A 27,053-nucleotide genomic window follows, 5' to 3' on the forward strand; every position below is an offset into this window, starting at 1 on the left:
ACATAAAGGTAGAAGCAAAACAGACCCATGCAATTTCAGACCCATTCCTATACTATCCTCACTATCAAAAATTCTAGAAAAGTGCATTCACCAACAACTCCTTGACTACCTTATTAAAGAAAACCTTCTAACTCCCACACAGCATAGCTTTTGCCCTAAACACAGTACTATTACTGCTCTTACTTCCTTTCAAAACACAATAGCCACATCTTGTGACAATAACATGCTTGTCTCCTGCTTATTTCTTGATTTATCCAAAGCCTTTGACACTGTCTCTCATAGCTTACCCCTAGCTAAGCTAGCATCTCTCAACCTCTCCAACTCTACTCTCTCCTGATTCTCCAGCTACCTTACTAACAGATTCCAGGATGTGAAATGGCAATCCAACCTCTCCTCCTTTCTACCTGTTCACACCAGGCTACTCCAAGGCTCCATCCTTGGACCCCTTCTATTTACCATCTTCATAAATAACCTACACTCTGCTTGTCTACTCTCAACTGTTATTCAGTATGCTGATGATTCCACAATTATCTCCTGTTCTAAAGATATCACTCACCTTCGTATCCTTATGCAAGAATCGCTTCACTCTGTTGAAAACTGGCTAAACTCCAACCAACTTATACTAAACCCCAAGAAAACAAAACTACTTATATTCCTTCCAAAAACATGCAACACCAGAAAGATACCTTCTCATTCTCTTCACTAAACAATACAGTCATCACTACCAAATCTCACACTGAACTCTTTCATAATTGATGACCACCTCAGGTTTAATCTACATATTCAGCAATGCATAAAAAAACACATCAAAAATTGGCCTCCTATACAGACACAAAAAAATACCTCACCAATCCCTCCAGACTCTCCCTAGCTCAAGCCCTCCCACTACCAACTCTACTCTATGCTGCTCCCTTACTTACATCCCTCTAATCTAATCTCATGATGAGATTAGAACAAATATATATAACAAGGTGGCAAGGTTAGCTGCTAAATTACATTATTGCACTCATCACTGTATATTCCTAAAAGACCTGCATTGGCTTGAATTCCAACACCGCCTTCTACTCCCCCAACTGCTCCTAGTTCATTCAATCTTGCATACACCATCATCTCGCCCCTCCCTCTCCACTCTCATCCAGCCATATATCCCTAACCCTGCCCTTCACAGCTCATTACAGCACCAGTTAAAAGTCAGTAAATACAATTCTGACTTCGGAAAAACTACTCTGCAGTCATTCTGTAGCCTTAGCCTGGACTAAGTTACCACTAAATGTCAGAACTATCACAAACCCTAACTCCTTGAAATCTACCTTAAAAGAAAACTTAAGTTCATCCTGGTCCTGACACTGTTATGACCCAACATGACTTCAATGCAGTCTTTCTCCCTCCTAGCTACCCACCTGGCTTACATAGTTTAGTCTTCTACACATTTCACTCCTTCATCCCTCTTTTATCTTTCTTTCAAGCTTTTCTCTTAATAAGTCTTGCTACTTTACTAATACAGAAATTATGCTGTAAACTAGTTAACCTCTTTATTGTACCTTTGTGTCTCACTTTTTTGTATTCTCACCGTTAATTGAATTTGTAATTTGAGCTACTAATACTTGGACTCTACTTATTTATTCTGTACATTGATATTGTTGTTTTACATTGTAATTTGTCTTTTGCAATTTCTGGAGCTTTTCTCCTCAGGTCTCGGCTGAGGATGAGCTTCTGTCCAGAAGGACAAACCCAGTTAACAAATGTCAAATAAAATAAATAATTAAAAGAGCCTTGGAGTAGCTGATTGTGAAGTTCTGGTGGTGGTGATAACTGCATTATACTCTGGACAGAAAGAGACACAGCAGGTAAATCAGTGCCAGCCTTTCCCAGGTGTGTGTGTGTGTGTGTGTGTGTGTGTGTGTGTGTGTGTGTGTGTGTGTGTGTGTGTGTGTGTGTCAGTTACTTGGAGCAGGGGCACCAACCACTGGGCTTATAGAGAGGGTGCTAGAGGTCTTGGCTTGGACAGTTGGCTGAAGACCAAACCCTACAGCTGCACCAGTGGGGAGTCTTCTTGGGGACCTGGAGGGAGACAGAGAGATCCAGACCCCAGACTGTGTTCCCTGTGTGCTCTTAAGGGAAATTGTGCCTGATGCATAGAGGTTTGCATCTGGAAATACTGAGTGTATCCATTTGTATTCCAAGTGTACGCCCCTCTCCAGTATCAGGGGTGAGGATTCAGACTATTTGATTACTGGCCCAGCATGGGGATGTCACATATTGGTGGCAGTGGTGGGATGTTTGAAGTCCTGTAGCCAGTAGGCAGTTTTCAGTAAAAGTGTACTCTCAAGCAGCCACAAAGTAGACATTCAGTGTTTCATATCACAATAGTTTTATTTATTTATTGTTAGCTTAGCCAGGGAGCACAGGCAAGGATGTCAGCAGAGGACTATGGCAAGCTGGCAAGAAACCATTTGACTGAGATGTGCCAAGCCAAAGAACTGGTGCATGTCAACCTGACTAAAGGGGAAATTATTGCATACTTAATCACAGCTGCAACACAGACGAGCAACCAGGAAGACAACCAGTCTGGCATTGGGGATTTACAGCTGTCAGAAACAGGGCAGTTCAGCTTTTTCTCAGAAGGCTTAAAAATCTGTCTGGAGTTAAAGAGACTTCAACTGGAGTCCAAACGTTTGGCACTAGAATCATTAAAGAGACTGCAGTGTTTGGAGGTTGAAGAAAATGAGAGACAGTGGCATTTGGAGACTGAAGAAAAGGAGAAGCAGTGTCAACGTGAGAGGGAGATGCTGAGTCTTCACCAGGATCTTGGAGGTAAACGGGAAAGGAATAACTGAGGTCAGTAAATTTCTTCCACATTTTAATGAGGCTGATAATTTGGATAGTTTTATTCATATATTTGAAAGGGTATGTAAACAGTATAATGCTGACCGAGGGCTCTGGGTGCAGTTCCTGACCCCCTTACTCCATGGTAAAGCTGTAACTGCTGTTTAAACATTGTCTGATACTGATTGCTTAAACTATGATACAGTTAAAAATGTTTATTTGAATGTTTTAAATTAACACCTGAAGCTTACAGAAAAAAAGTTTCATGAGCATTGGCACAAGGCAGATGAAAGCGTGCGTGATTATTTTGCTGAGTTAAGCACTTATTTTCACAGGTGGGTGAGTGGGTGTCAGGTCACCACTTTTCAAGTGTTGACAGACCTTTTGGTGAGGGAACAAGTGCTTAGCACTTTGCTGGAGGACAGGAGGATCTGATTGGCAGACAGGGAATGCAACTTGGCAGATGAGCTGGGGAAAAAAGGGTATCTCTACTTAGCAAGCAGGGCATAACTCCACAGGAGAGGGATACTCAATACTGCACACGGATATAAGGGAACCCATGGTGGGCAGCCTAAACCACCCACACAGAATCCATCAGTAACAGGGGAAACTACCAGTTCAGGCACATGGCCAGGATCAAGGGTTAAATGTTTTAAATGTAACCAGTGGAGCCATGTAGCATACAGATGTCCATGGAGGCAAGGTGGGGAACAAAAGGTGGGGGAGCCAGTAAGTGAAAATAATAGAATACCAGTGGTACATTGTCTGGAGACAACAGGGGTACCAAACTACCACCAGAATTTGCATCCTATATTGGGGGATGTAACAGGCCACTACCATGAGAGACACAGTCTCTCATATATCCTTTGTGAAGCCTGCAGTGTTTAAAGATAAGCAATACTTACATGGGCAGTCCACTCCAGTCAGAGCTAAAGCTAAAGGAGGATCCCATTCCAAATGCCTTTGGCCAGGTTCACCTTGACTGGGAGCATGGAAAAGGAAGCAACCAAGTAGGTGTGTTTGATGATATCCCTGCAGATATCTTGATAGGGGAGGATTTGATAATGCAGTACCTTGTGTGCTTGCAATGACATGCAGTCAGGCTTGGAGATAGGCATATGGGTCTGGTAGCCTGGAGGAGACCCAGACAGACTGCATCCCTGAAGCAGGACTGATGCTGTGGCTAATTCAGTGAGGGAGCTACCCTGCAGCAATGAGCCTGAAGATGAGCCCTGACTCCTGGTAGGTACTGATGTTCCCTTGGACAGGGTGACTGCAAGGGCTGAGGTGAGTGGTAGTAACCAGGTTGACAGTGAGGCACCACTGTCAGAAGATACCAGACTTCCTGACAGGCTCAGCTCTCTCAGACCCTACATTATAAGGCTTGAGAAAGGTAGCTAGGGAGGCACTTGATTCTCAAGGAAAATGGGAGTCTATATACTGGAACAAAGGGTTACTGTATAGAGAATGGACCCCTATGGCAGAACTGAAACGTGATGTAATAAAGCAGCTGGTAGTGCCCAGAGCCTACCATCTGGCACTTATAGCCATAGCCCATGACATTTCTTTTCCAAGTCATATGGACATAAACTGCACCAAAAAAATGTATTATGCAGAATTTTTATTGGCCTGGGATTGCCAGGAATGTACACAGGTACTGCAGAACCTGTGAGCAGCGCCAAAAAGTAAGCAAGGCAGGAGACAAGGACAATGCTCCTTTGGTGCCTTTGCCTGTGATTGAAGAGCCATTTCAAAGGGTAGTTATGTATATTGTGGGGCCTCTGAGTACCCCAAATTAAACAGCAAAGAAGTATATCCTACTGGTGGTAGAATATGCTACTAGATACCCTGAGGCCATAACTTTGTCCTCCACCAAAGCAGAAAAGGTGACAAATGCTTTGCTAGGGATTTTCAGGATACTGACTGACAGAAGTGCCAATTTCATGTCAGACCTGCTGGCTTGTCTGTGAAAGCGCTGTAGAGTGAAGCATCTAAAGACAACCCCCTACCATCCCCAGATGGTCTTGTGGATAGGTTAAACTCTATACTAAAGACCATGGTATGGGCATGTGCAGACCAATTTATGACAAAGTGGGACAAATATTTGCCCTATATTCTGTTTGCGTACAGAGAGGTATCCCAAGAATCCACAAGTTTTTCACTCTTTGAGTTGCTGTATGGGCATAGGGTGAGGAGACCTTTAGATGTGAATTGTGATGAGTGGGAGGGTGAGTGTAAATCCCAGAAGGAGTCAGTTGTGGCATATGTCCTAAACCTCAGGATGAGGCTTAGGGAGCTTATAGGCTTGGCCCAGAAAAAACTGGCAGGACCCCAACAGCAGCAGAAAAAGGTCTGGTATAGCAGTAATGCTCGAGCCAGAGAGTATGCTTTGGGACAGCAGGCTATGGTGCTCATTCCTGTCAGACACAGGAAACTGCATTCAGCTTGGGAGGGACATTTCAAAGTGGTAAGGAAGGTCAGTGATGTTAACTACATTGTAGAACTGCTATACAGGAGGTAGGGGCACAAACTGTTCCATGTTAACATGATGAAGCCTTACCATGATAGGAAGGCCCCTGTGCTGAATATTTGCAGTGTTTAGCAGGAGGAGTCTGAGGGGGATCTGGTGACTGATCTCCTCAGTGAGGCTCAGACTGACACCTCAGTGGAAGTGGTAACAATATCCCAGTGAGTTTGGGGACATATTCATTGGGAAGTCAGCATGCACACATCTAGTGCAGCACCATGTGGATACAGGGCCCCAGAGAAATATCAAACAGGCCCCTTACAGGATGCCTGAATGAGTCAGACAGACTCTGAGGGAGGAGATACAGGAAATGTTGAAACTGGGAGTAGTCCAGGAGTCCAGCAGTCCCTGGGCCTCCCCAGTGGTGCTGGTACCAAAGAAGGATAGAGGCACCAGCTTATGTGTGGACTACAGTACACTAAATAGTCACATAGAGTCAGATGCCTACCCCATGCCTAGGACAGGTGAAGCCTTAGAGAAGCTAGGTGAGGATAAGTATTTGACCACTACTGATCTGAGCAAAGGCTACTGGAAAGTGCCCTTGACTCCTAACGTAAGAGAGAGGTCAGCCTTTGTGACTCATTTCTGCTTGTATGAGTTCACAGAGATGTCCTTTGAGATGAAAGATGCCCCAGCAAATTTCCAGAGGCTGGTAGATTGTATCCTAGCAGAAACAGAAGATTATGCCTTGCTTACCATGGTGATATTGCCATCTACAGAAACTCCTGGCAAGAGCACCTTCAGCATGTCAGAGAGGTGCTGGGCAGACTGCAAAGGGTGGGGTTGACTATTAAGCCCAGTAAGTAACAGGTGGGTATGGCAGAGGTCTCCTACCTGGGACATAGAGCGAGGAGTGGTAAGTCAGAACCTGCCAAAGTGAAAGCCATTCAGGCATGGCCCGCCCCTGTTACCAAAAACAGGTGAGGGAATTCTTAAGAACAGTGGGGCACTACAGAAAGGTTGTCCCCAATTGCAGTACAATAGCTGCTCCCCCTCACAGACCTGATAAGGAAAAACAGGCCAGATAAGGTAGTGTGGACCCCAGCATGTGAACAGGCATTCCAGAAGCTTAAAGGAGCTTTGGGAAGATGCCCTGTATTAGCTAGTCCAGATTACAGCAAAGAATTTCTTGTGCAGGTGAATGCTTCCGACCATGGGGGAGTGGCTGTACTTAGCCAGGTTTCCTCAGAGGGAGAAGAGCACCCAGTGGTATATCTCAGCCATAGAGTCCAACCTAGCGAGAAATGCTATGCAGCCATAGAAAAGGAATGTCTACCCATAGTATGGGCACTACAGAAGCTTCAGCCTTGTCTGTATGGAAGGAATTTCACTGTAGTTACAGACCACAATCTCTTAACATGGCTATATAGAGCCAGCCAGAAAAATGTCAAATTATTAAGGTGGAGCTTAGGACTGCATGCATATGACATGACAGTATGACACCATAGTGAAGTCAGCAATGCCAATGCAGATGGGCTCTCAAGACAGGGAATGGGGTAACATATTCCCAGATAGGCTTACTTCTCAAGGGTCACTTGAAAATCTAGCTTCAGTCTTCACAGGGGGGAAAGGTGTAATGATAGAAGGTGCTGTCAGCCATGCCAGGAGAAGTAGGGCAGTGGGTGTATGACTTGTGCCAAAAAGCTAGCTGGAATTTTGTAAATAATTATATGTCATTTGTGTATTAAACTTATTTGTACAGATGCTTGTGCTGAGAATGTATTTGTGAGGTTTGCTTGTGTTAAAATGTATCAACAGTGCACCCTGCTGGAATGAAAAGAAATGTGCATGTATTATTGTAACTGAATTAAATGTATATGTTTTAATAGATGAGACTGGGACAGCAGAGGTTAAACAGCTATCTTACTTTAAGAAAGTAAGGGAAATGTAAATGAGCTATTAAAACATCACCCCACAGTGCTGAATAGGACTGGAGATGGTGGGTCTGGAAGAAGCTTTTGTCCATTAGCTCAGTAAAAAGAGGGGAAGCCCCAGGCACTGCCATAAACATAAATTTCTGTCTCAGCTTCAAAGAGGGATGCCGTGAGAACCTAGAGTCAAGTGACCAGATGAGGTCATTCTGCAAGGCATCTTGGATATTATATCTTACAGGGAGTAATCCCTGAGTATTGAGTTTTAGGTAAGCTGACAAGAAAGACTGCTCACATATTTCATTGTGCCTTGCTCTGTCAAGTAAGTTTTTAGGGAATGGTAATTCTCCTAGATTTAGTCAGGAATATAATGAAGCTTAGTTTAGAAATTGTTTTTCTTTATTTGTATGAGTCTGTCCATCAATATTATTTTCAATAATTCCTGTGATTTGAATTCTGTTATTTACTGTAAATATATATTTAGTATTTCTTGTTCTTGTATTACTTATTAAATATATTTAAACTTTTATTTTGGCTAGTCCTTTTAGAAAGTATTAACCTTTGGGAGTGCTTGTATTTATTTGGTGACACTGCGTTAGCCACTAAAGAAGGCCTAGCTGTCTTTGTCAACTACTGCCATTTGTATTAGTGTTAATATTACACAGTATAATCGGACACCTTTTGTTAAGGGCCTTGGACTAGCTGATTGTGGAGTGTCTGGTGGTAGTGATAACTACCTTATACTCTGGGCAGAAGCGGACACAGCAGGTAAGTCTGTGTCAGCCTTTCCCAGGTGTGTGTGTGTGTGTGTATGTGTGTGTGTGTGTGTGTGTGTGTGTGTGTGTGTGTGTGTGTGTGTGTGTGTGTGTGTGTGTGTGTGTATCTCTTAGTGTATGTGTGTCAGCTACTTGGAGCAGGGACACTAAGCACTGGGCTTACACACAGGGTGCTGGAGGTCTTGGCTTGTACACTCAGCTGAGGACCTAACCCTACAGCTGTACCACTGAGGAGTCTTATTGGAGACATGGAGGGAGACAGATAGAGATATACAGACCCCAGACTGAGTGGGTTCCCTGTGTGTTCTTAAGGGAAACCATGCTTGATGCAGACAGGTTTGCATCTGGAAATACTGAGTGTATCCATTTGTATTCCAAGTGCACGTCCCTCTCCAGTGTCAGTGGTGAGGATTCAGGCTCCTTGATTATTGGCCCAGCATGGAAACATTACAGCTATCAACAAGCTGAAGAAGCTGAAATAAAAGTAGCATTATTGCTCTACAGCTGTGCAATTCATTTTTCTTGCACATGGTCCTCAAAATATAATTGTTTCACAGGACAAGTGGGTGGTAATGAAACAAACTTAAAGGTTCACCGTTATCAAAAAGCTAAATAGACTATACATAGACCTATTAGGAGAACTACAAAATGCAAGAAAACACAACAAATGCCATTGGAATTAGATATGATGACTAAATATGTCAAATCAAATCAATCACACTTCATATTTGGCTGCAGTAAGAGAGAATATTGTCACTATTGATGCGAAGGTGTCAATGGTTCAGCTGGATGCATACCTGTCTCTGTTGCTGGCACAGTTGAAAGACCTCTGTGTCTATCTCCCGTTTGTTGTTTGGATTTTTATATGGCTAGCCATCTTATGGTCCTCATGATAAATTGTCTAGTATCATTCTAATATTGCACATACCTCCTACAACACTTCTTCAGCATTAGTGAAGTATGTTATTTCAAAAGACAGTTTTGCTTCAAGTATTGTGAAAATGAAGTGTGTGTTTATTGTGGTTAGCATGAGGGAGTATTAATAAAGCACATTTAAATAAAAATTCACCAAGGCTAAACTGGCAAGTGTTGTCAGATTTAAAACCTTACATCCATGGAAACATCAGAAGTGTGCAATTCTGCCCCTTGGATGATTTTGGTAAAGGTAATAGCTTTTTTGCGAATTTGCCATATGTTCTGGAAAGTACAATGAATAGAACAAAGAGCAGGAAAGAAATGTGGTGGTGTTGCATTATTTGTCTGTAATAATAAGAATGATGGGATATTTTTTTCACACTCATGAACAGGAAGAAGTTTGTAGCTCAAATGGCTGTAGTCAAAAAAGTTGGGGGTCAGAAACCAGAAAACAAAAATAAGCATTTTTGTAATGGGGAAAAAAAACATCCTACACACATATGTGAGTGCCTGTATCCCTGTACCACCTTTAGTTACACACACTAGCTCAGAGACTCCACACCGTTTAGTGAAGACTGTACACCCCCTTAACAAGGCAGAATTGTGATCATCATCTTTCTGCATGTGACCATTTGGAATGCAACATTTCTCTTCCACCCCAAAAAAAAAAAAAAAAAAAAAAAAAAAAACAGAAGTGGCCCAGGCTGATGTTCTGTTATTGTGGTGGTAAAACAGGAAAAGACCCATTATCAGGTGATGTCTGTGTTGTTTAATCAAACCTTATTTGTTAATATACCTAATAAAAATAACAATAATTGCTATTATGTATTGTACATGTCCATATGTGTGTAAAAGTTAAGTAAGGTGAAGAAAAATTGGACCATGTGAACTGCCTGTGTTGTAGAAAATCAATAGGTACTGCAAAAATGAGGAATTAAAATGCTTGTTAATAAGGATGAGTTAAGTCAGGATATTGTGAATTATCCTGGTCTTTTAAGAATTGTCTTCACTAGTTTCCTAGGAGACAACTCAACATGGGTGTTCCACATTCAAAAGTCAGTGGAGTAATGTTACCCATTTCACCCCAGTCCAAATATAAACAGACAGATGATTGAGTTAAAAGATAAAAGGCAAACAGACTTAATGAAAATACCATACAATGGAGTTGCCAGTCTTAAACATAAAGGGGACCCTAGAATAAAAATAGTGTTACTATAATTTCTGCATTAAAGTGATGTGCTCCAGTAGCATCATTTCCGAGACAATGGTATTATTTGCATGGGGAATATTTAAATTATAGCCTAAACGACCATCCATTTAGATAGATAGATAGATAGATAGATAGATAGATAGATAGATAGATAGATAGAGTTGTATTTCAGAAAGGATTGACAGTCTTACACTGATTTACAAAATATTGGAGTAGCACAATGAAACTAGAACATCTCGGGTTTTACAGAGGAAAGTGCAGTCACTTGTATCTTCTTGCATCTGCGCAGAGCGTGTGCGTGGGTGAGTGTACTTAGACAAGAAAATTATGTAGTTTCATCTCATCAGTCCCTTCAGCTATAAATTCTTAACAGCCTGTGTTCTGTCCCAGGCCAGTACATTTCTTTATTTCGTTCATTCTAACATACAGTTCAACCTTAGTGCAAGAAATCTGTATAAAGCGAAAAACACGTGTGGAGGGAAGACAAAGACCCCCTCAAAATAGAGACAGATTTTATATATTGCTCTTATAAACTTAGAAAGTTGCTAGAATAGCAACTTTTGTGTTATAATACATTTTGAATGGTATGTAGGCTGAAGTAAATATGTTACATCATTTAGTGAAGTCAGTCCTGAGTGATTTGCCAGAAAATCTCAAATTTTATGAGGAATAAACCAAAAAATGCGAAGCGAAAATCTGGACAGTTAAGAATTATACAGTCTGCTTTCTTCCACAATATATACGCCTATGCATGCATGTATTGATGTATGCATTTGTTAGTCTATGTATTCATTGTTTTTTAGATATTTTTTTTTTTCCTTTCTGAAGTACTGACTTTTTTACCAGAGGCACCAGACAACAGAATGTGCTTTCTTTTTCTTCTGTTTTACTTCCACTTTTTTTGAAGTGGATTTATATCTCTACAGTAACCGGGCACCGAGCCATTCGTTGGTGGTTTAATGGATACATTTAGCAGCATACCTCTCACTGTCACTGATTTTCAGCGACGTCCCTGATTTTGACTTTTTTTTAAGTTTGCTCTTCTTAATCCCTCTTAAAAATGGTGACTGTTGGAAAAAGGTGAGGAATTGCTCTTAATAAATAATGATAGTAATTAGAGTTACAGATGTCTTTTAGTCAGAAAATGTATATTAATTCACATCCTCTTGTTCTGCCAATGTTCCAAGTTAACAGTGCTAATATTTTAAAAGTGCCCCTGATTGTTCCTGATTATTTCTGAATTTGTCCCTGACTATTTGAGAGTTATAATAGCAGTACCACAGCTTGAAGAGTACGTTTCTTCTGTGCACGTCTCATTAAGGACCCACTGCACTGTAAAGCTCGATTTTATTTTTCCATATTTTCATCTGTGTGTGGAGTGATCCCGGTCTAGACTTTTAGCTACCACATTTCCATTCATATCCATGATATAAATTCGTTTTCAAGTGCCCTCATGTGTGCCTTTATTCCAAATGTTCACGCCTCAATATTCGGCGAATGGATTGTAGAGTCTGACTCCCCAGATGCGTTCAACTAGTATTTTCTCCGTTTCTGAATTTTTATATATTTTCTTCTTAGATTTCCCTGCTGTCTCTTTCCATATTCGTACTGTTTGTTACCCTTTGATAACACTTTGATTCTTTGCAGGTGGATTTATATTTGAAAAGTAACACATTCTCTATAAGCACATATAGATATAACTATAGCTGTAGTTAGATAGTCGATACTTCTGAATTGTCCAGATTTTCGCCCTGTGTCCAGATGTTGGCCTAATATTTTTGGTCTCTCCCTCAGAAAAGTTGTGGTTTTCTGGCAAAACATTATGGACTACAGTCACCAAATAATGGCAAGACAATTCAGTTGCGTACTTCCTATCCTTCAGAAAATTCATGTTAATGCAAAAATGTTATTGTAGCAGCTTTCTGAGTAAGAACAAGTGTTTTAAATACGTCCTTGTTTTGTGGGATCTGGTCTTCAATTATTTTTAGCTTTGTCCCTGATTCTTACACTAAGAGGATGAGAGGTATGTTACATGCACACAAGTAAAGAGGGGTGCAGTACTTAGAAGAATGTGATACCATATTTCATTCACAGCATCCGGAAGGAATATAATAACTATCCAGCTGACAAGGCAGGATCAAAATGTGTTATCTGTTTTGCACAAGAAGAGGCAGTCTGAATCGTATTTGCTAATAATATGCAAAATATCCCAACTAGAAAGAAATGTAATTAAATCGGGTTACAAAGTAAAGGGGATCAAGAAGCAGTGGAAGATGGCTTGTCTTGTTGTTGCTATAACGACAGTAAACCGATGGCCAATGTTATGCTTGAGTCTTAGAAAAGGCATTCAGGGCTTGGATGACATTTTAAACTTTCAGAGAGCTTTGCTCCGGCCTTGTTGCGTTCCCTTGATCATGGTCTTTTGCAGTAAAACCAAGTCTCGGGACCAGAAGAGATTAAGACAGTTTTTTTTCTCTCTATCTTTTTTTAACTTGAAATTGCCTAAAAGTCATCCCGTCGGTAGCTGTTTCTGCATAATCAACCAGGGTCATGCCTTTCAACTGTCCAGAATTTCACAGCATGTCCAGATTTTTCTTTGCCTCATATTTCCCTCCTAATATCTATCTATCTATCTATCTATCTATCTATCTATCTATCTATCTATCTATCTATATATTTTCCTCTTAAAAGTGGGTTTCTGGCAAATCTTTGAGGATAAACATCAGTAAATAATTACAGATTTCAGAGTTTCATACTTCAAACCATTCATAAAATGCATACCAACACAACACCTGTTACTCCGTCCATCTTATAAGTTTATAAAAGCAGTATTTAAAATACGTTCATCTTTTGGGGCATTTGACAGACACTCATTATTTTTGGCTTTGTCCATAATGTTTGCACTAAGATGTTAAGAGGTAAACTACAGAATCAGGGGCAAGTCCAGAAATAATCGGGGCAATCTTTATTTATTTGTTTTTTTTTTTTTTTTAGTTCATTTCACTAATATTAGTACTGGTAACTTGAAAGGTTGGAAGAATAAGAGAATGGGAGTTAAGGGTTTTCTGAAGTAAATGAAGTATATGTTTCTAATCATTGTCATTATTTATTAATTGTAATTCATTACTCTTTCTTCCAAAATCGCCAATTTTAGAAAGTATTAGGACAGACAGGCAAAATGTTGAGCCAAAATCATTTAAACCAGAGGCAATTTTACGTATAAATGCTCTTCCTTTTAGATCTCCAATGATCTTTTTTTGTTTTTCCTTGCAAAGCTGCATTACAGTGATAGATATGGCAGTGGTTACCAAGTCAGGAATCAGGATGCGCTGATGGCAATAACAAATTAAACATTGGCTGAATGATGAAAAGGTTGCCTTTGTGCCACCTTAATCAGTAGCTAGTCACCATAGTCATACCTCCCAAACGCTATGATTTAAGCATAGCGCTAGTATTCCTTGTTCTCTGATTTATCCTTAACGCTCCAGCAGTTACGGCTTTTCATCAAGAAAGTGTACCTGTTCGCGGATATATACATTGTTAAATGACTGAATTAAGTATATGCAAAGCTTCCCTATCACTAACTCTATACAATAGAGTATAGTACTTCAATAACTCGTCTGTTTGGTTACTTACTTTAAAAGTTTGTTTACCAAGGTAGTATTCTAATCAAAACTGACCCTGTGGTCTGAAAAATAAAAATTGCCCCTTTTTCAGACCTTCTGCTAGGCAAATCTCTCAATTTCATGATTAACTCGGGAATTTTGGTGAAAGACAAAAAAAATGGTTGGGGATTAAAGCCTCCAAATAATATTGTTTTAATTTGTTTAAATGCTAATTTAACAGCAGGGCTTGCATTAGCCCGCATTTTTTTCTGAATGCCAAGGCGTATGAAACTGTAAAGTCTAGCATAACTGTTGACCTAATGTAATCCTCAGTAATTTACAAGAAAATCAAAAATTGTATGAGGCTGCAGCAAAAACACGAGGCAGAATCAGTGACAGCTAACTGGTATGCTGCAATGACGTTTAAAAAATGGTGCTGAGATTTGTTAATTCTGAGAGGCTGAGAACATACTTTCTTGGTGTTTTTCTTGTTCTAATGCCACTTCCTGCACTGTTCCCTTGTAGCAATTTACAGAGATAACATGAAACATTCACTTTTAATAAATCATTATTCAACGACAGCTGCCTCTTGGTTCTATAGATGTTTATACATTAAAGGTTACAGTGAAGTTGCCTCTGATTTCACAGATTACCAGTATTAAACACCGTGAACCTCCTATAAAATACCCTCACAATAAATGAAATTCAGCAAGGCACTGCTGCTTTGAACTTCCACATCTAAAAGGCCATTCCCATTTAATTCAGCACTGAAGTGGGCTTGACTGAGGTTATTTTCCATCAAAGGATCTTAAATGAAGTACGTGGGTATACACTCATTTAATGACAAGTAATTGACAAATCCGAGGACGAGCATTACTAGTGGAATTGAAAGGTATTAATTATTTAAAAACGATTAGCCTCTCTATGTGTCCAGCACAGATTCCATCTTGTTCTGGTAATATAACCTGTCACATCAGTCAGACAGGGGTAAATCGGGGAAACTGGGCGGTCTGGTGGCTCGGGCGAGTTAGTGTAGGGGGCTGTTTTTAATGATTACAACCAGCTAGAATTGCTGCAATTTATAAGACAAAAATGATTAAAAATGTTTACTCTGGCCACCCGATTATCAGACTAGTTCCGCACGACGTATGGTGCCATCGGACATTATGCTGATTTTAAGATCTAAAATATAAATTTATGGTAGGCTTTAATGCACCGTGGTGTGATTTCTGGAAATCTTTACAGGCAACCGATGCAGTGACTGATTGATTCATTGATTGGCTGAGTGATTGACTGACTAATTGCAACAGGTATCTTACTAGTTGGCAACTCTTCTGTATCTTTGTTCCTGCGCTTTCAGTAGAAACATAAAACCTGTTTAAAGTAATATATACATATTTTAACATGTATTTTATGACTCTTCCTTCAATTACATAACCTCAACCTATGGGTATGTTGGATTATTATTATTATTATTATTATTATTATTATTATTATTATTATTATTATTATTATTATTATTATTATCATCCGAAAGGCTGATCGGTTATAATTGTGATGAGTGGCTAAAGTACAAGTTAACATCTGTGTATGTCATTAGCTTTTTAAAGCCACTTCTTGAAGTTTAAATGGTAAGTAAACGCTAAAATCATTCAACTCTTTGCATCAAGAAATTGAATTGCGGGCGGGAAGTAGTACACTGTTTGCCTTAAAGTTTCGTTAAAGAGAAATCTGCATCCCTTTCTTTGAAATGTTGGTTAACGAGAAGCAGAAGAAAAGGTGGCCTTGTCAGAGTCTGCCTAAATCACCTACATATTTAATACATGAGCGCTGATAGCCCAGTTAATTGTGTTATAACACAGCATGTGCCTAAAAAATAGGACATGAATCTTATTCAGTTTAGCAGGTTTCGTTCCTCGTTATGTACCAATAATTTAACTCTAGTCTTATTTAATAAGCATCTTTATTTTAATGTGCAATTTATGAATAAATACATGTCAAGTCATTTGTATACCTTCCTTTTGTCTTCTTATTTATGTACTGGTTTGCTAGTCAGTGAAATTGTTGTATAATCCAAAAAGAGTCCTGGCAATTATTGCCGGGCCCGGGTCATAAGCTTCAGCAGTAAAAGGACATACATAATTTACTTGTATTAATTTTGTGCTCCGAGTTGGACGGTTTCAGTGGACCCAGAAATAACCTGTGATTAAATCTGCAGTTAATTGTAACAAGAACTGTGTGTGTGTGTGTGTGTGTGTGTGTGTGTGTGTGTGTGTGTGTGTGTATGCGTGTGTGTGTGAGTGTGTGTGTTGTTGAAGTTTAGGGCACTATCACAATACCTTCGCTTTGATAACAGCTATGACAACTAATAGGTGCTATCGCTGTGTGCATGCCTTATGGAAAGGGCTGGTATTAGAACCGGTGTCATCCTACCAGTTTAAAGGGGTAAACTTTGCGCATGAAGACTATGCACCTGTCGGTGAATGAAGGGCTGAGCAAAAATGTGAGTAACAGGAATCCGTATCCCTGAACTCAGACACTTTAGCTACCTTTTCTCCTTGTTTGTTTAAATTGGATGTAGTATTTGGGTAAATTCGTCCAAAGTAGTTTAACATTCGAAGCATGTGCTAGAGTTTACAACATTGGTACAGAACACAACTGCATGCTAGAAATGTGTTTTATGGTTTGTAAAGTCAATGGTGCAGCAGAATATTATTAGGCAAATACCACCAAGAAAGAAAGCGTGTATCTCACATACCTGCACAACAAATGTTATTTCTGCAGTATATGGTTATTTAAGCCTCCTGTAAAATTAATTGTGTCGCTCTCTGAAATTTGTAGTCTTTAGTGTCCCTATCTATCCATCCTGGCACAACAGTTTGCTACTAGACTAAATTTTCGGCATCTTCTGTCGCCTCACACACGAGAGAGAGAGAGAGAGAGAGACCAACACTTTTGCCAGGTTGCTGTCTAATACATAGTGTATAGATTGATGGATAGAGTATATAAAATTATATTAAATTAGATATAAATTCATCACCTAGCAGATTTCTTTTTTTGCATTTTCTGCCCCCCCCCCCTCCCCAAAAAAAACATGCATGCACACTACTTTATTAATCTAAGTTACATGAATGTTATTTCCTTTTAAACGGGTATTTTAAACTGGATATAATAGGAAGCAGAAGATGCGGAAAGGAAGTGGCGAAATGTACGTGAAATGAAATCTTGCCATGTGTCTTCCACTTTCTTATTATCTTCTTTTCCTGGTTGTGGTGGGCATCCCAGATCTAAACTGCGTTGTCACCAAAAAGTCCCATCTGTAAGCTATGTACTCATAGCTCTCAACAGAATCGGGTACAACGCCAAAAATAACGCGGGCCAATGACCCAAATCCATGAACAGTTTTTTTATTGGTAGATGCAAATTATCTGATTTTAATACACACTTTCTGAGGAAAATAAAGTCTCTGAATGAAATTTCTGCATAGGGTTATCACCTGCCCCTCTTTGAGAGGGGCATTCCCACTTGTAGCAGTTGTGTCCTGCGGAAAAAACTACAAAATGGCAATTGTCCTGAGATTTTAAGACAAAATACATTTAAGTTTTCCTACATAAAACAGTTATTTTGTATCTGAAATATATAAACATTATATGAAAAGCACAAGCAACACAAATACTACAAAAATAAGTTTTTATTTTGGCAAAAATACTTTGCACTAGCCGTGGGTATGTTTTGTACTGCAAAATATCACATTTCTACAAAAAACTGTCTCACTTTGGGCATTTGAAAAGGTGTCAACCCTATTTCTGCAGCTTTTTAGTGACTCATTCTCGCACAAACTGTACTACAGAATCTCACATTGGACAAGGGACTGAACAACATGCCGAAGAAGGACCTGGAACATGCCTAAAAACTGGATATTGTTGAAAATTAGATGCGTGCATTTGCTTAGATAAATAATATCGAACAAAGTAATAAAATAAATGCTTTGAGCCCTACCTGATTGTTGTGCCTTCTGAATGTTGTGGCTATTCGGCAATAAAGTCATCTGCCCAAATAATAGGGACAGCAAATCCGCATTTACTTAAAATACAGTTTTCCGTGGATGACTTTTTAAAGGAAGTAAATGTTTCGCTTTCTGCTAATTTAAAAATATTATTTTCCCAGATCTCGGTCTGTGTTATAAAATTCCTTAAAGCATACTGACTAAAAGGTAATGATAACGGAAATGTTATATCTGTGTAAATTTACAGAAGTGACGCGCTATTGAAAGTTTAACCTTTTAGACATTGGTCCCCTCTCCCCCTTTTTCTCTTATTGTTTACTGACTTTGTTTATTCGCATATCATGGGTGGTTAAAAGCAGCAAGTAGAAAGTAACTGCGGATCATTGTCAAACTTAGACGTTTTATGCACGCTCTACTGCACTCTGGGCACTAAGATTTGGGAAGGACCACTGGAAAGAAAAAGAAAATTCTGGAAGAGCACATGAAGGCCCAGGACTTCTACAACCACTAGATCTACTTTGGGTTTTGTTCCTGTCTTCATTCGGGATCTTATCTGTTACCACCGGGGGAGAGAAAGAAGCTAAGTAGTTTAAAACTACTGGATAACAATGGCTGGCTGATACGGAACATAACCAGCTGAAACTCCGTATCCACAGCCTATTGTTTTCAAATGTGTCCCTCGCTTTCTTCCATTCAGCCTGCCTGCAGGGAGCTTTTATGTGATAATGAACCAAATTTCATGCTTAGTTTACAACGTGTGTGTTCTCACCGCAGACGGGGAGGCAGTGACTGTTCCAGTGTTCCCTGGCTGCTAGACTAAAAAGGACTCTTGTGAATCATAACAATCTAATTTTGGCTACCCAGGTGGATGTTCCTAAACTTGACAGAGATAGAGAGAGGGAGAGGCAGAGATTAACTTGGTTTGGAGTGTGTGTGTAATAGCTAGAATGAGGGACAAACTTCATCGGGATGTGGGATAAATCCAGTAATAATCAATGGCAATCAGGGATACTTTTTAAAACGCTAGTGCTATTAACTTAAGATGATGAACGAATAAAAAGTGTGAACTAATATACATTAAAAAAGTAAATAAAGAAGAAGAAAAAAGAAGTGTTCATCTTTAATTATTGACTTCACTTAAGTATAATTCACCACCTTTCAACAAATGACACCATTGTTTACAACAGATTAAGAGGGACAGAGGTAAAATTAGAGTCAAACTCACGGACTACCCTGAAAATCAATTACAGTTGAGAGGTATATGTGTTCTGTCTACAACGGTTTATGCGTATTTTAAAAGTATGAAAAAAACATTCATGCTGATACCAAATAATCACTGAAAGAGTTTAACTGTAAATAGTGATGTGTGTGTATGGGTACTGGGGGTTTGGTTGATACAGTTATGTGCCACAAGGTCTTGTCTGAGTGTTTCCAGTAACCTTCTTCAACTGCCATTAATCAGCTTTAAAACGAAAGCTTACTTCTTATAAAATAATATCTAATACACTTATCAAATCATATATACATAATAATACCTGCTGTTTTATGTGATGCTTTAGGCTATCCGAGTTGCATGCATTTAAGTATGCATGCATGTGTGTGTGCGTTTATTTGGCTTTCGATTTTTTTTAATGTGTGTATGCATATGTTATTTGCCTACTACTAACTTTCAGATAAATAAAAGCTGAGAACGATGTTCCAATGTATGTTGCTAAACTTTAATAAATGGCAGATTACATTACATTGCATCATCTTGCTTCTCTCAGTTTGGGAGACAGAATAAAAATCTTAAAAATATTGTATTACATTTGAACAATGCACTTCCTTGCTCCTGACCTGTCATACACAGAAAAACATAAAGTGCATTTTCTAGATTTTATTGACCAAACGTTATATGATTAAAATATCTGAGGCAAAGACAGGCTTACTGCTAACCTTCTTCCTGCCACAATCTTCAAAAAAGCAGAACCAATCCGGATAGATGCCTTGTCGGGTATGTGATTTTAACTGGTGCTCTTCAGCGAGTACCTGACAGAAAACAAAAGCCCTAAAGTACAATTCCTAAAGAAGAAAATGCAGATAGTGGACTTTTGGACATTCGTGCACAATTGAGTTCCAACTGTTCTTTCTGGAAAAAGGAAACTAAACAAATAAGTAAGTAAACCAGACAATTTTCCCACAATATCAACAACTCTGCCAGGAACCGTGAAATTGTATTAGAAAATTGTGAACGGACATAACCCTGAAATTGTTTAATGTTTTAGTAAGTCACCCAGAGTCCCACTCTTGCTCAGTAATCATCTTGTTATTACTCACAGAAAAGGCACATTCCCCCGGAAAACAGTATTTGCCGGCTTCGTTACTTCCACGGGTTGTGTCAAAGTTGTCAGCTGCTCGGCTCAAAAATAAAACAAGCTAAAATAAATAAATAAAATTAAAAAAATAAAATAACGAACAGCAAAATCCCGAAATTAGTGATTTTTCCAATATGTCCCTAACTTTGAAATTTGGGATGTACATTTTTTAATATTGCACATACTTTGAAAATTAAGAGAATAAAAGTGTGCGTTTACCGTACATTTCAGAGGAAGAAGTTTGGAATTTTTTCTGACATTATTTAGGTACTATAAACTTCAAATATTAGCCAGGTATCACACATTTTGAGAGGGGTAGAACAAAGATAACGCAAAATCATGCGCATTCAGAAAATAAGGTTCATTCGATACCTGCATGTCAAACCGTGATCAAATTACTACTACTGGAGCACTTGACACGGTCAAGGCAGAAAAAAAATCTGGAATTTGGGGAAACAGAATCGGGAATAAACTGGAGATGCATAGAACACAACAGCTTTTTGGCATTCCGATTTGTTTGTAGTGTTTTACTATCTTAGATCTGCTACAAATTTTGGATTAACGTTTTATTTATTCATTTAACGTCAACACTTTATTAATGCTAAATAAAGATTGAGAAGTATCTTAACTGTTTGCACTTGAAAACTGTTTCCAGGATTCAGGAATTCGTGTAAACTTTTATTATTACAGTAAGTCAGATAAGTCAAAACTGTGTAAGTTCAATGAGCTGATTGTTTAACGTTGAAAGAAAAAAATAAATATACATACAACGGTGCAATACACCCCCCCCCCCACACACACACACACACACACACACACACATATATATATATATATATATATATATATATATATATATATATATATATATACACACACACATTATGCCAGAGTGCTGCATAATTTTGCTTTCCTACCAGTAATCACACGCGTCCTGGGTACACAAGGCTAACAACCTCATTCGTTTTATACAGATTTATCACCGCAATTTAATTCTCTTAATTTCCCGTTAAACATTACCGCTGTAATTTGGATTAAAAACATGGTCCCAATCCACTGAACAGTCGGTCTAGTTGTTTTGCTGATTATTGGGAGCTGCGGTCAAAGAAAGGGAAAAAACAATTCATGATCTTAAAAACAATGACAAACCGTGAGGTGTGTGTGTGTTTATATATATTCTAAACCACTATTGCATATCCCTTGTTTGAAAACAAAGAAAGAAAATCGAGGGGAAAACTTTAGCTGGGATAATTACTATTTGTAACTGTTATTTAAGATGATTAGTTACATCTAAAATTGTCTCAGCATCTTTCTTTTGGGCTGTATAAGAGTTATAATCTTGCGCTTTGTAGTAATAGTTCAATTGCAGTCAAATGCTATGCCGTTAGTTTTCAATCTTCAATATCTATATTAGCCTTCTCTTTTATTCCCACTAACACATTAAGCGATTAATAAATAGGTGTTGAATAAGAATGCTGGTAAGGCTGACAGTGCATTTATAAACCATCCGCACTTACTACTACTGTTAATAACACATTACATGGAGATTTGTACATTAAGGCACCTATTGAATGAATACCCAATTACCCCGCTTTTCAGTTTGTAGTACTGTAGCAGTTGGTTTTAGTACAAAAATAAATTACTACCAGAAATGCATGGGAATGAAAAAGCTAATTTGTTCATTTCCCTTATTTCCTAGTTTTAGATATTTGAAATGAACTGTTAGAGTGTGGAGAGGGTCAGGGGCTAACAAGATGCATGTATGTTTATAATCAGAATTCTGATAATGTGTATGTATGTATATATATATATATATATATATATATATATATATATATATATATATATATATATATATGTGTGTGTGTGTGTGTGTGTGTGTGTGTAATTGCAATATTTTCTTTTATTTTCCACGTGCCAACCTTTAGAGTCAAAAGTGCAAAATGGACCTAAGCTGCGTTTCCTGTAAAATACACGTAGCCAAAATTGTTACTAACATTCTTAACAGGTATTGCCATAATCAGCAGGTAAGCATCATTTGTCTGCGGCCATAATAACAGAATGTTAAAGATCAAACGCTCATAGGCCAGAGTCTCTCATTAATTGTGTTTATTCAATTATTTATTCCTTTTTCGGGGTTGGAACACTGTTTGTGGAAATAGCTGCCTAAAATAAAGAGTTTGACAAAGGATTCAAAAACACCACATGACACTTTAATATAGACTCGAAAAAATATGAATAACTACCAGTAATACACATTTACATGTTATAAATAAATCATTCACAAACGATAAATTAGTTCGTTTGAATCACTTCATCTCGGTAGCATTATGTAGTTTCCAAACGTAAGAACATATTCAGAATGTTTTTCTTTTTACTTTTTTTAAAACAGCACATATTTTTGGTCCTGGGAAAATGATACGTGCGGATTCCTGTGTGCCATACAGAGGGCAGATCCGGCCATCTACACAAAAATACACCCCGAAGGAAAACAAAAATACAAACTTTAATCTGAAGAACAATATCTAAAAGCTGGGAATGTTCAAAATATATTGCAATGCAAGACTGTCCGTTTCCCGCCCTATACACATCTGTCAAAGTCCATTTCTTGCAGAATTTTAGGAAGAGTTCATAATAGGTCTGGAATACACACCTTGATAGTATGAAGTGTCGGGGGGTAAGCCAGATGTGTCTAAACCAGTTTTGCCTGCAATGGAACTCATGGATAGGCCTCCCCCCATTGGGGACCCATAGCCGGAATAGTGCATCACCTGTTCGTAGGCTTTCAGGTCCATTTTGTGATGATGCTGCTGCTCCGACATTAAGTTATTGATTGAGAAAGGGTGGTTGAATGAGTAGTGGTGTTCAGGTTTGAGATGGACTTGGGCGTCATGGGTGAGAACAGAATGGTGTGAGAGCAGATGGGCTTGTGTTGATGGAGAGGCTGTGTGGTGATCTGGGCTTAGTGTATGGTTAGCTTTCAAATCCGACAAAGACCTCTTGTGCTCTGTGGAAGGAGAAGAGCTCGAATGGGGAGAGTCGTTGCCATGAGAGTTCTCAGAGCTACTGCTGGTAGCAGCTGATCCCATGCTGGAGCCCCCATCTGTGATTTTTTTACCCAAGTCCTTCAGCACTTGCTTTCGGTCACACTTGAATCGCTTTTGCCTCCTGAGATAACAGCCATTTTCAAACATGTTACCCGAATCGGGATGAAGGGTCCAGAAGGAGCCCTTGCCTGGTTTGTCTGGAGATCGTGGTACCTTGAGGAAACAGTCATTAAAAGATAAGGAATGTCGAATGGAGTTCTGCCACCGCTGCTGATTCTGGCGATAAAAAGGAAAGAGATCCATTATCCACTGGTATATCTCACTGAGTGTGAGCATCTTGTTGGGGGACTGTTGGATTGCCATTGTTATAAGAGAAATGTAGGAGTATGGTGGCTTTGCGTGGGTATAGCTTCGGCGGTAAGTCTTCGGGTCTCTCGACCTGTTGATGGTGGATTGACCATATATTGGACTCATGGCATTCATGTTACTGTAAGGAGTCAGAGCGTTAATGGAGGTAGCCTGGGCGCTCATCGGGCTCATACTGGGGCTAAGAGCTGCGGTCATGCCAACCACACCACTACCCATGCCACTCATAGGGCCTGTTGCAGGGGACATGCCAGTCATGGAGGGGTTCATGCCGGTGTTGACATAAGACATGTTCATGGAGCCTGCAGTCATGTTGGAAGTTGTACTCATTGCGGACATGCTCATGTATGTGTTCATACCATTCATCCCTAGTCCTGCGTTCATATTGCTCACCGCTTGGTAACTCTAGAATAAAAAATGAACAAAAAAGTGGCATTAAAATATTCTAGTAAATTATAATGTTCCAGCATCAAACTGCATACTCTTTATTATATTTCTAAGTGTATTCCAAGTCTTAAATTGTTAACTTTAGAAAATGTTGAACCCCACGTCTTCCGTTCAGTAATTAAGCATAACTACCAAAAAAAAAGGAATTACAAAGTTTTACGTTGCTACTTTTGTTCACACACACACACACACACACACACACACACCAAACTCAACTGAAATCTGTTAGCTGAAACTTGTTGAACTAAAATCTATCTATATTGATAACGCTACAATAAAAAATAGTTATAAATTCTGTCTCAAAATTAGTTTAAAACGTATTAATAAAATACGTTAACCCCATTCAAAACATGGTTTCTAGCCATTAACTGGATAGATACAGTGTTCAGTGCCCGAGGCTACTTTGTTATGTGTACGACTCACTCGTCAAGGATTTGGAGGCGCCACAAGTCAATATTTGATCACAAAGTTAATATTATTTCAAGGCTAACACAGTGTTGTATAAAACTGGTTGCATCTCAGCAAACGTAGAAGAAGGGAAACAGAGCAAGGCGGATAACTAGGAAAAAGAAATGAATGATATCCGTAGGCTTACCTCGGGTTCTGCATAGTAGCTCCAGTCAGAGTGGTCGTGCCCTTCCATTTTGACAGCACCCAGCATACTGGAAGACGAGTGCATGGGGTTTCTGAAGTGGTGAGCAGCCCCCTCCCTCTTTGAATCGCTGTGCCTTTCTTTTCTATCGTGACAAGTTAGAGTCTGTGAGTAGCCAATGGATGTTTGTGGCTAGTAGGCTAGTTCTATTTCCAAGCAATGCAGATTAGCCGGCTTGCATGTGTTTCTTTGGCAAACTATAAACGTAGTATGTTGTAGTTTAGTGGCCTATAGTCTTTTTCTCTCTCTCTCTCACTCTTTGTGAGTTGCAGCCCCTCAGCCGGGCTCTTGACCCACTCCCGTTTACTGCTGTTGCTGAATATGCACTAGCCTCTTCCTACTTAGTTGTGCCAGAGTGACGTGTACGGCCGCCTCCGTGCAGTGATATAGCCAGCAGCGCAAGGCGAGCCTCCAATCCCCAGGTCCTAGAAGCCCTATTTGAATAATCAGCTCACACCTAGGCGTGAGACTGTTCGTCTTGGCCCCCTATTGTACACCTGTATTAACTCCAAAGGAAACCCATTTAAATCAATTCATAAGCCTTAAGTCTCATTGTTCTTTCCATTGAAAAGAAACATGATGTGTGTGTGTGTGTGTGTGTGTGTGTGTGTGGGCTTGGGAAAGGGGTGAGTGGTTGAATATTTAACTGTGGCACATCAGTCCTCAAGACTCAAATTAAGCATAAACATAATTAAATGTGGACATTTGCTGTCTCGAAACTTACTAAAAAGACAGTAACACGGTTAATTTTTAGCATCCCTCTGCCCACTCTCTAGTTGTCGTTCCAATATAATTTCGAATACTATAATAAATCATCATTTTAATACAGTTACTAGTTTATGTCAAAGAAACCATGCCTCTTGAAATGCCTGCTCAAGAATTATTTTTTTCAAGTTACCACAGTACCTTTTCCAACAGCTCATCACAGATTAACTTCGCTTCAGTTCAGCACCGAGAATGAATATTGTCTGAAACAAATCTACACTGCTTCTGTGAAGGAACAGGGCACCTCTCATTTTCCAGCAGCAGTATCAGAAATGTTTTCTGAGTCTAAGGAACCTTGTGGATTTCATAACTGGAAGTGGTTGTTGAACTGTTACATGCCTTGATCTCCCTGCACAGTTGGAATGAGCACTGTTACCGGCATACCGGTAACCTTACTGCAAAGCCCATCTATCTGGATGCCCAACCATAGGTGTCTATATCCAATGCAAACTGCATCTGATTACCAAAGGAGATGAATCTTCCACCATCCAGTCAGTCTATTAATCAGGAGGTCTGTGATAAACAAGTTATCTTCAAGAACTCTGTGTTGTATCTGTGTAATTGCTGCTTTCATCCCGCATTATTAACCGGTACTATGGGATCAAGGATTTTAAACTGCCTGCATTCTGTCCACACAGAAACTATCAGCCAAAGCAAAACTAACCTGAAAGCAACGTAAACAGTGCCACTTACAGAAAGAAGGCTGATGTAGCCAATACGTTTAATAAGTACTAACTTAAGTTTGAGCAAACAAGTTAAAATTAACCATCCTGCAGTAACTTGCAGGAAACATTCATATTCCCGACATAAATCAATACAGGCTAACGTCACTTCTGCAGCATTGCGCGCTGTTATACCTCTTTCTTTTCTTTGTGCCTTTCTTTTTCTTTCTGTTTTCCTTCTTTCTTTTCCCTTTTCCTTCCATATTTTACTGATTTATTCCAACTTTCAACAGGGCATCCAGACGCTCACTAAGACAGAAGGGTGCAAGTGGTGCAGATCTTACTGAGACTTTACTAATATATACACGATGGGACACGTTTTACTGTTTGACATACTGGACTGAGTAAAGTTTATTTAACTTGTTTGATATTGAGGGATTTAACTGATGTTGTTAAAGATAGCTGAAAAAAGAAACTAAACGAAACTAGGGATATTCCAGGAAGTGGCATTTCCTTCTCTTCATGTGGTTGTGACATATTTGCACTCTCCAAAACAAGCAGCAGTTGGTAAACATAGTTGTGGCGTAATTCCGTCAAGTGAGCTTTGTGACCCAGGCAAGAGAAATATTATGGCACAAATACGAAGCACAACTGAATGTAAATATTTACACCTGCAGGCAGCAACCAATTATCTTACTTCTTTTACAATAAGTAGTTAGGGTTTCTCTATTTAAGGTGATCATATTTGCTCCGTTTCTTAAATATTTTTTTTCAGAGTGGGTCTCTGGTTTTGGGAATGCCTGTACCCTCCACCAAGACGCACATAAATATGTTTATAAAAAATAAAAATAAAAAAAAAAAATAAAACATAACGAGCTTGCGTCATGCGTGGCAATGTATTGTAGTTATAGCCATGGGGCTACAGTCACGGTGTTTGTGTATACACATCCACATTTTTTTTACTTTCAGTACTTTTGTTCCGGTATCCAACTGACGTGTGTTGTCAGACAAAGCAAGCAGGGTG

At 39.2% G+C, this 27,053-nt stretch overlaps 1 protein-coding gene across 2 annotated transcripts; it reads right to left on the reverse strand.

Annotated features, from left to right (window-relative positions):
• Positions 1 to 22,184: 22,184 nt before the first annotated feature.
• Positions 22,185 to 26,245, reverse strand: FOXA2 (forkhead box A2). 2 transcript variants are annotated; one of them, XM_044056320.1, is made up of 2 exons: positions 26,225 to 26,245; positions 22,185 to 23,908 (listed from the first exon to the last, which is right to left on the reverse strand). In XM_044056320.1, the coding sequence occupies exon 2, from the start codon at positions 23,885 to 23,887 to the stop codon at positions 22,709 to 22,711; it is 1,179 nt and encodes a 392-aa protein (XP_043912255.1). In that variant the 5' UTR covers positions 23,888 to 23,908; positions 26,225 to 26,245; the 3' UTR covers positions 22,185 to 22,708. The 2 variants fall into 2 exon arrangements, with proteins under 2 accessions (XP_043912255.1, XP_043912245.1); XM_044056310.1 differs by lacking the exon at positions 26,225 to 26,245 and adding an exon at positions 24,546 to 24,913.
• Between the last annotated feature and the right edge of the window lie 808 nt (positions 26,246 to 27,053).

The sequence above is a fragment of the Protopterus annectens genome, chromosome 1.part2 (assembly GCF_019279795.1).
Source record: "Protopterus annectens isolate FY-2018-M chromosome 1.part2, PAN1.0, whole genome shotgun sequence".
In the NCBI taxonomy this organism is placed as follows: Eukaryota; Metazoa; Chordata; order Ceratodontiformes; family Protopteridae; genus Protopterus; species Protopterus annectens.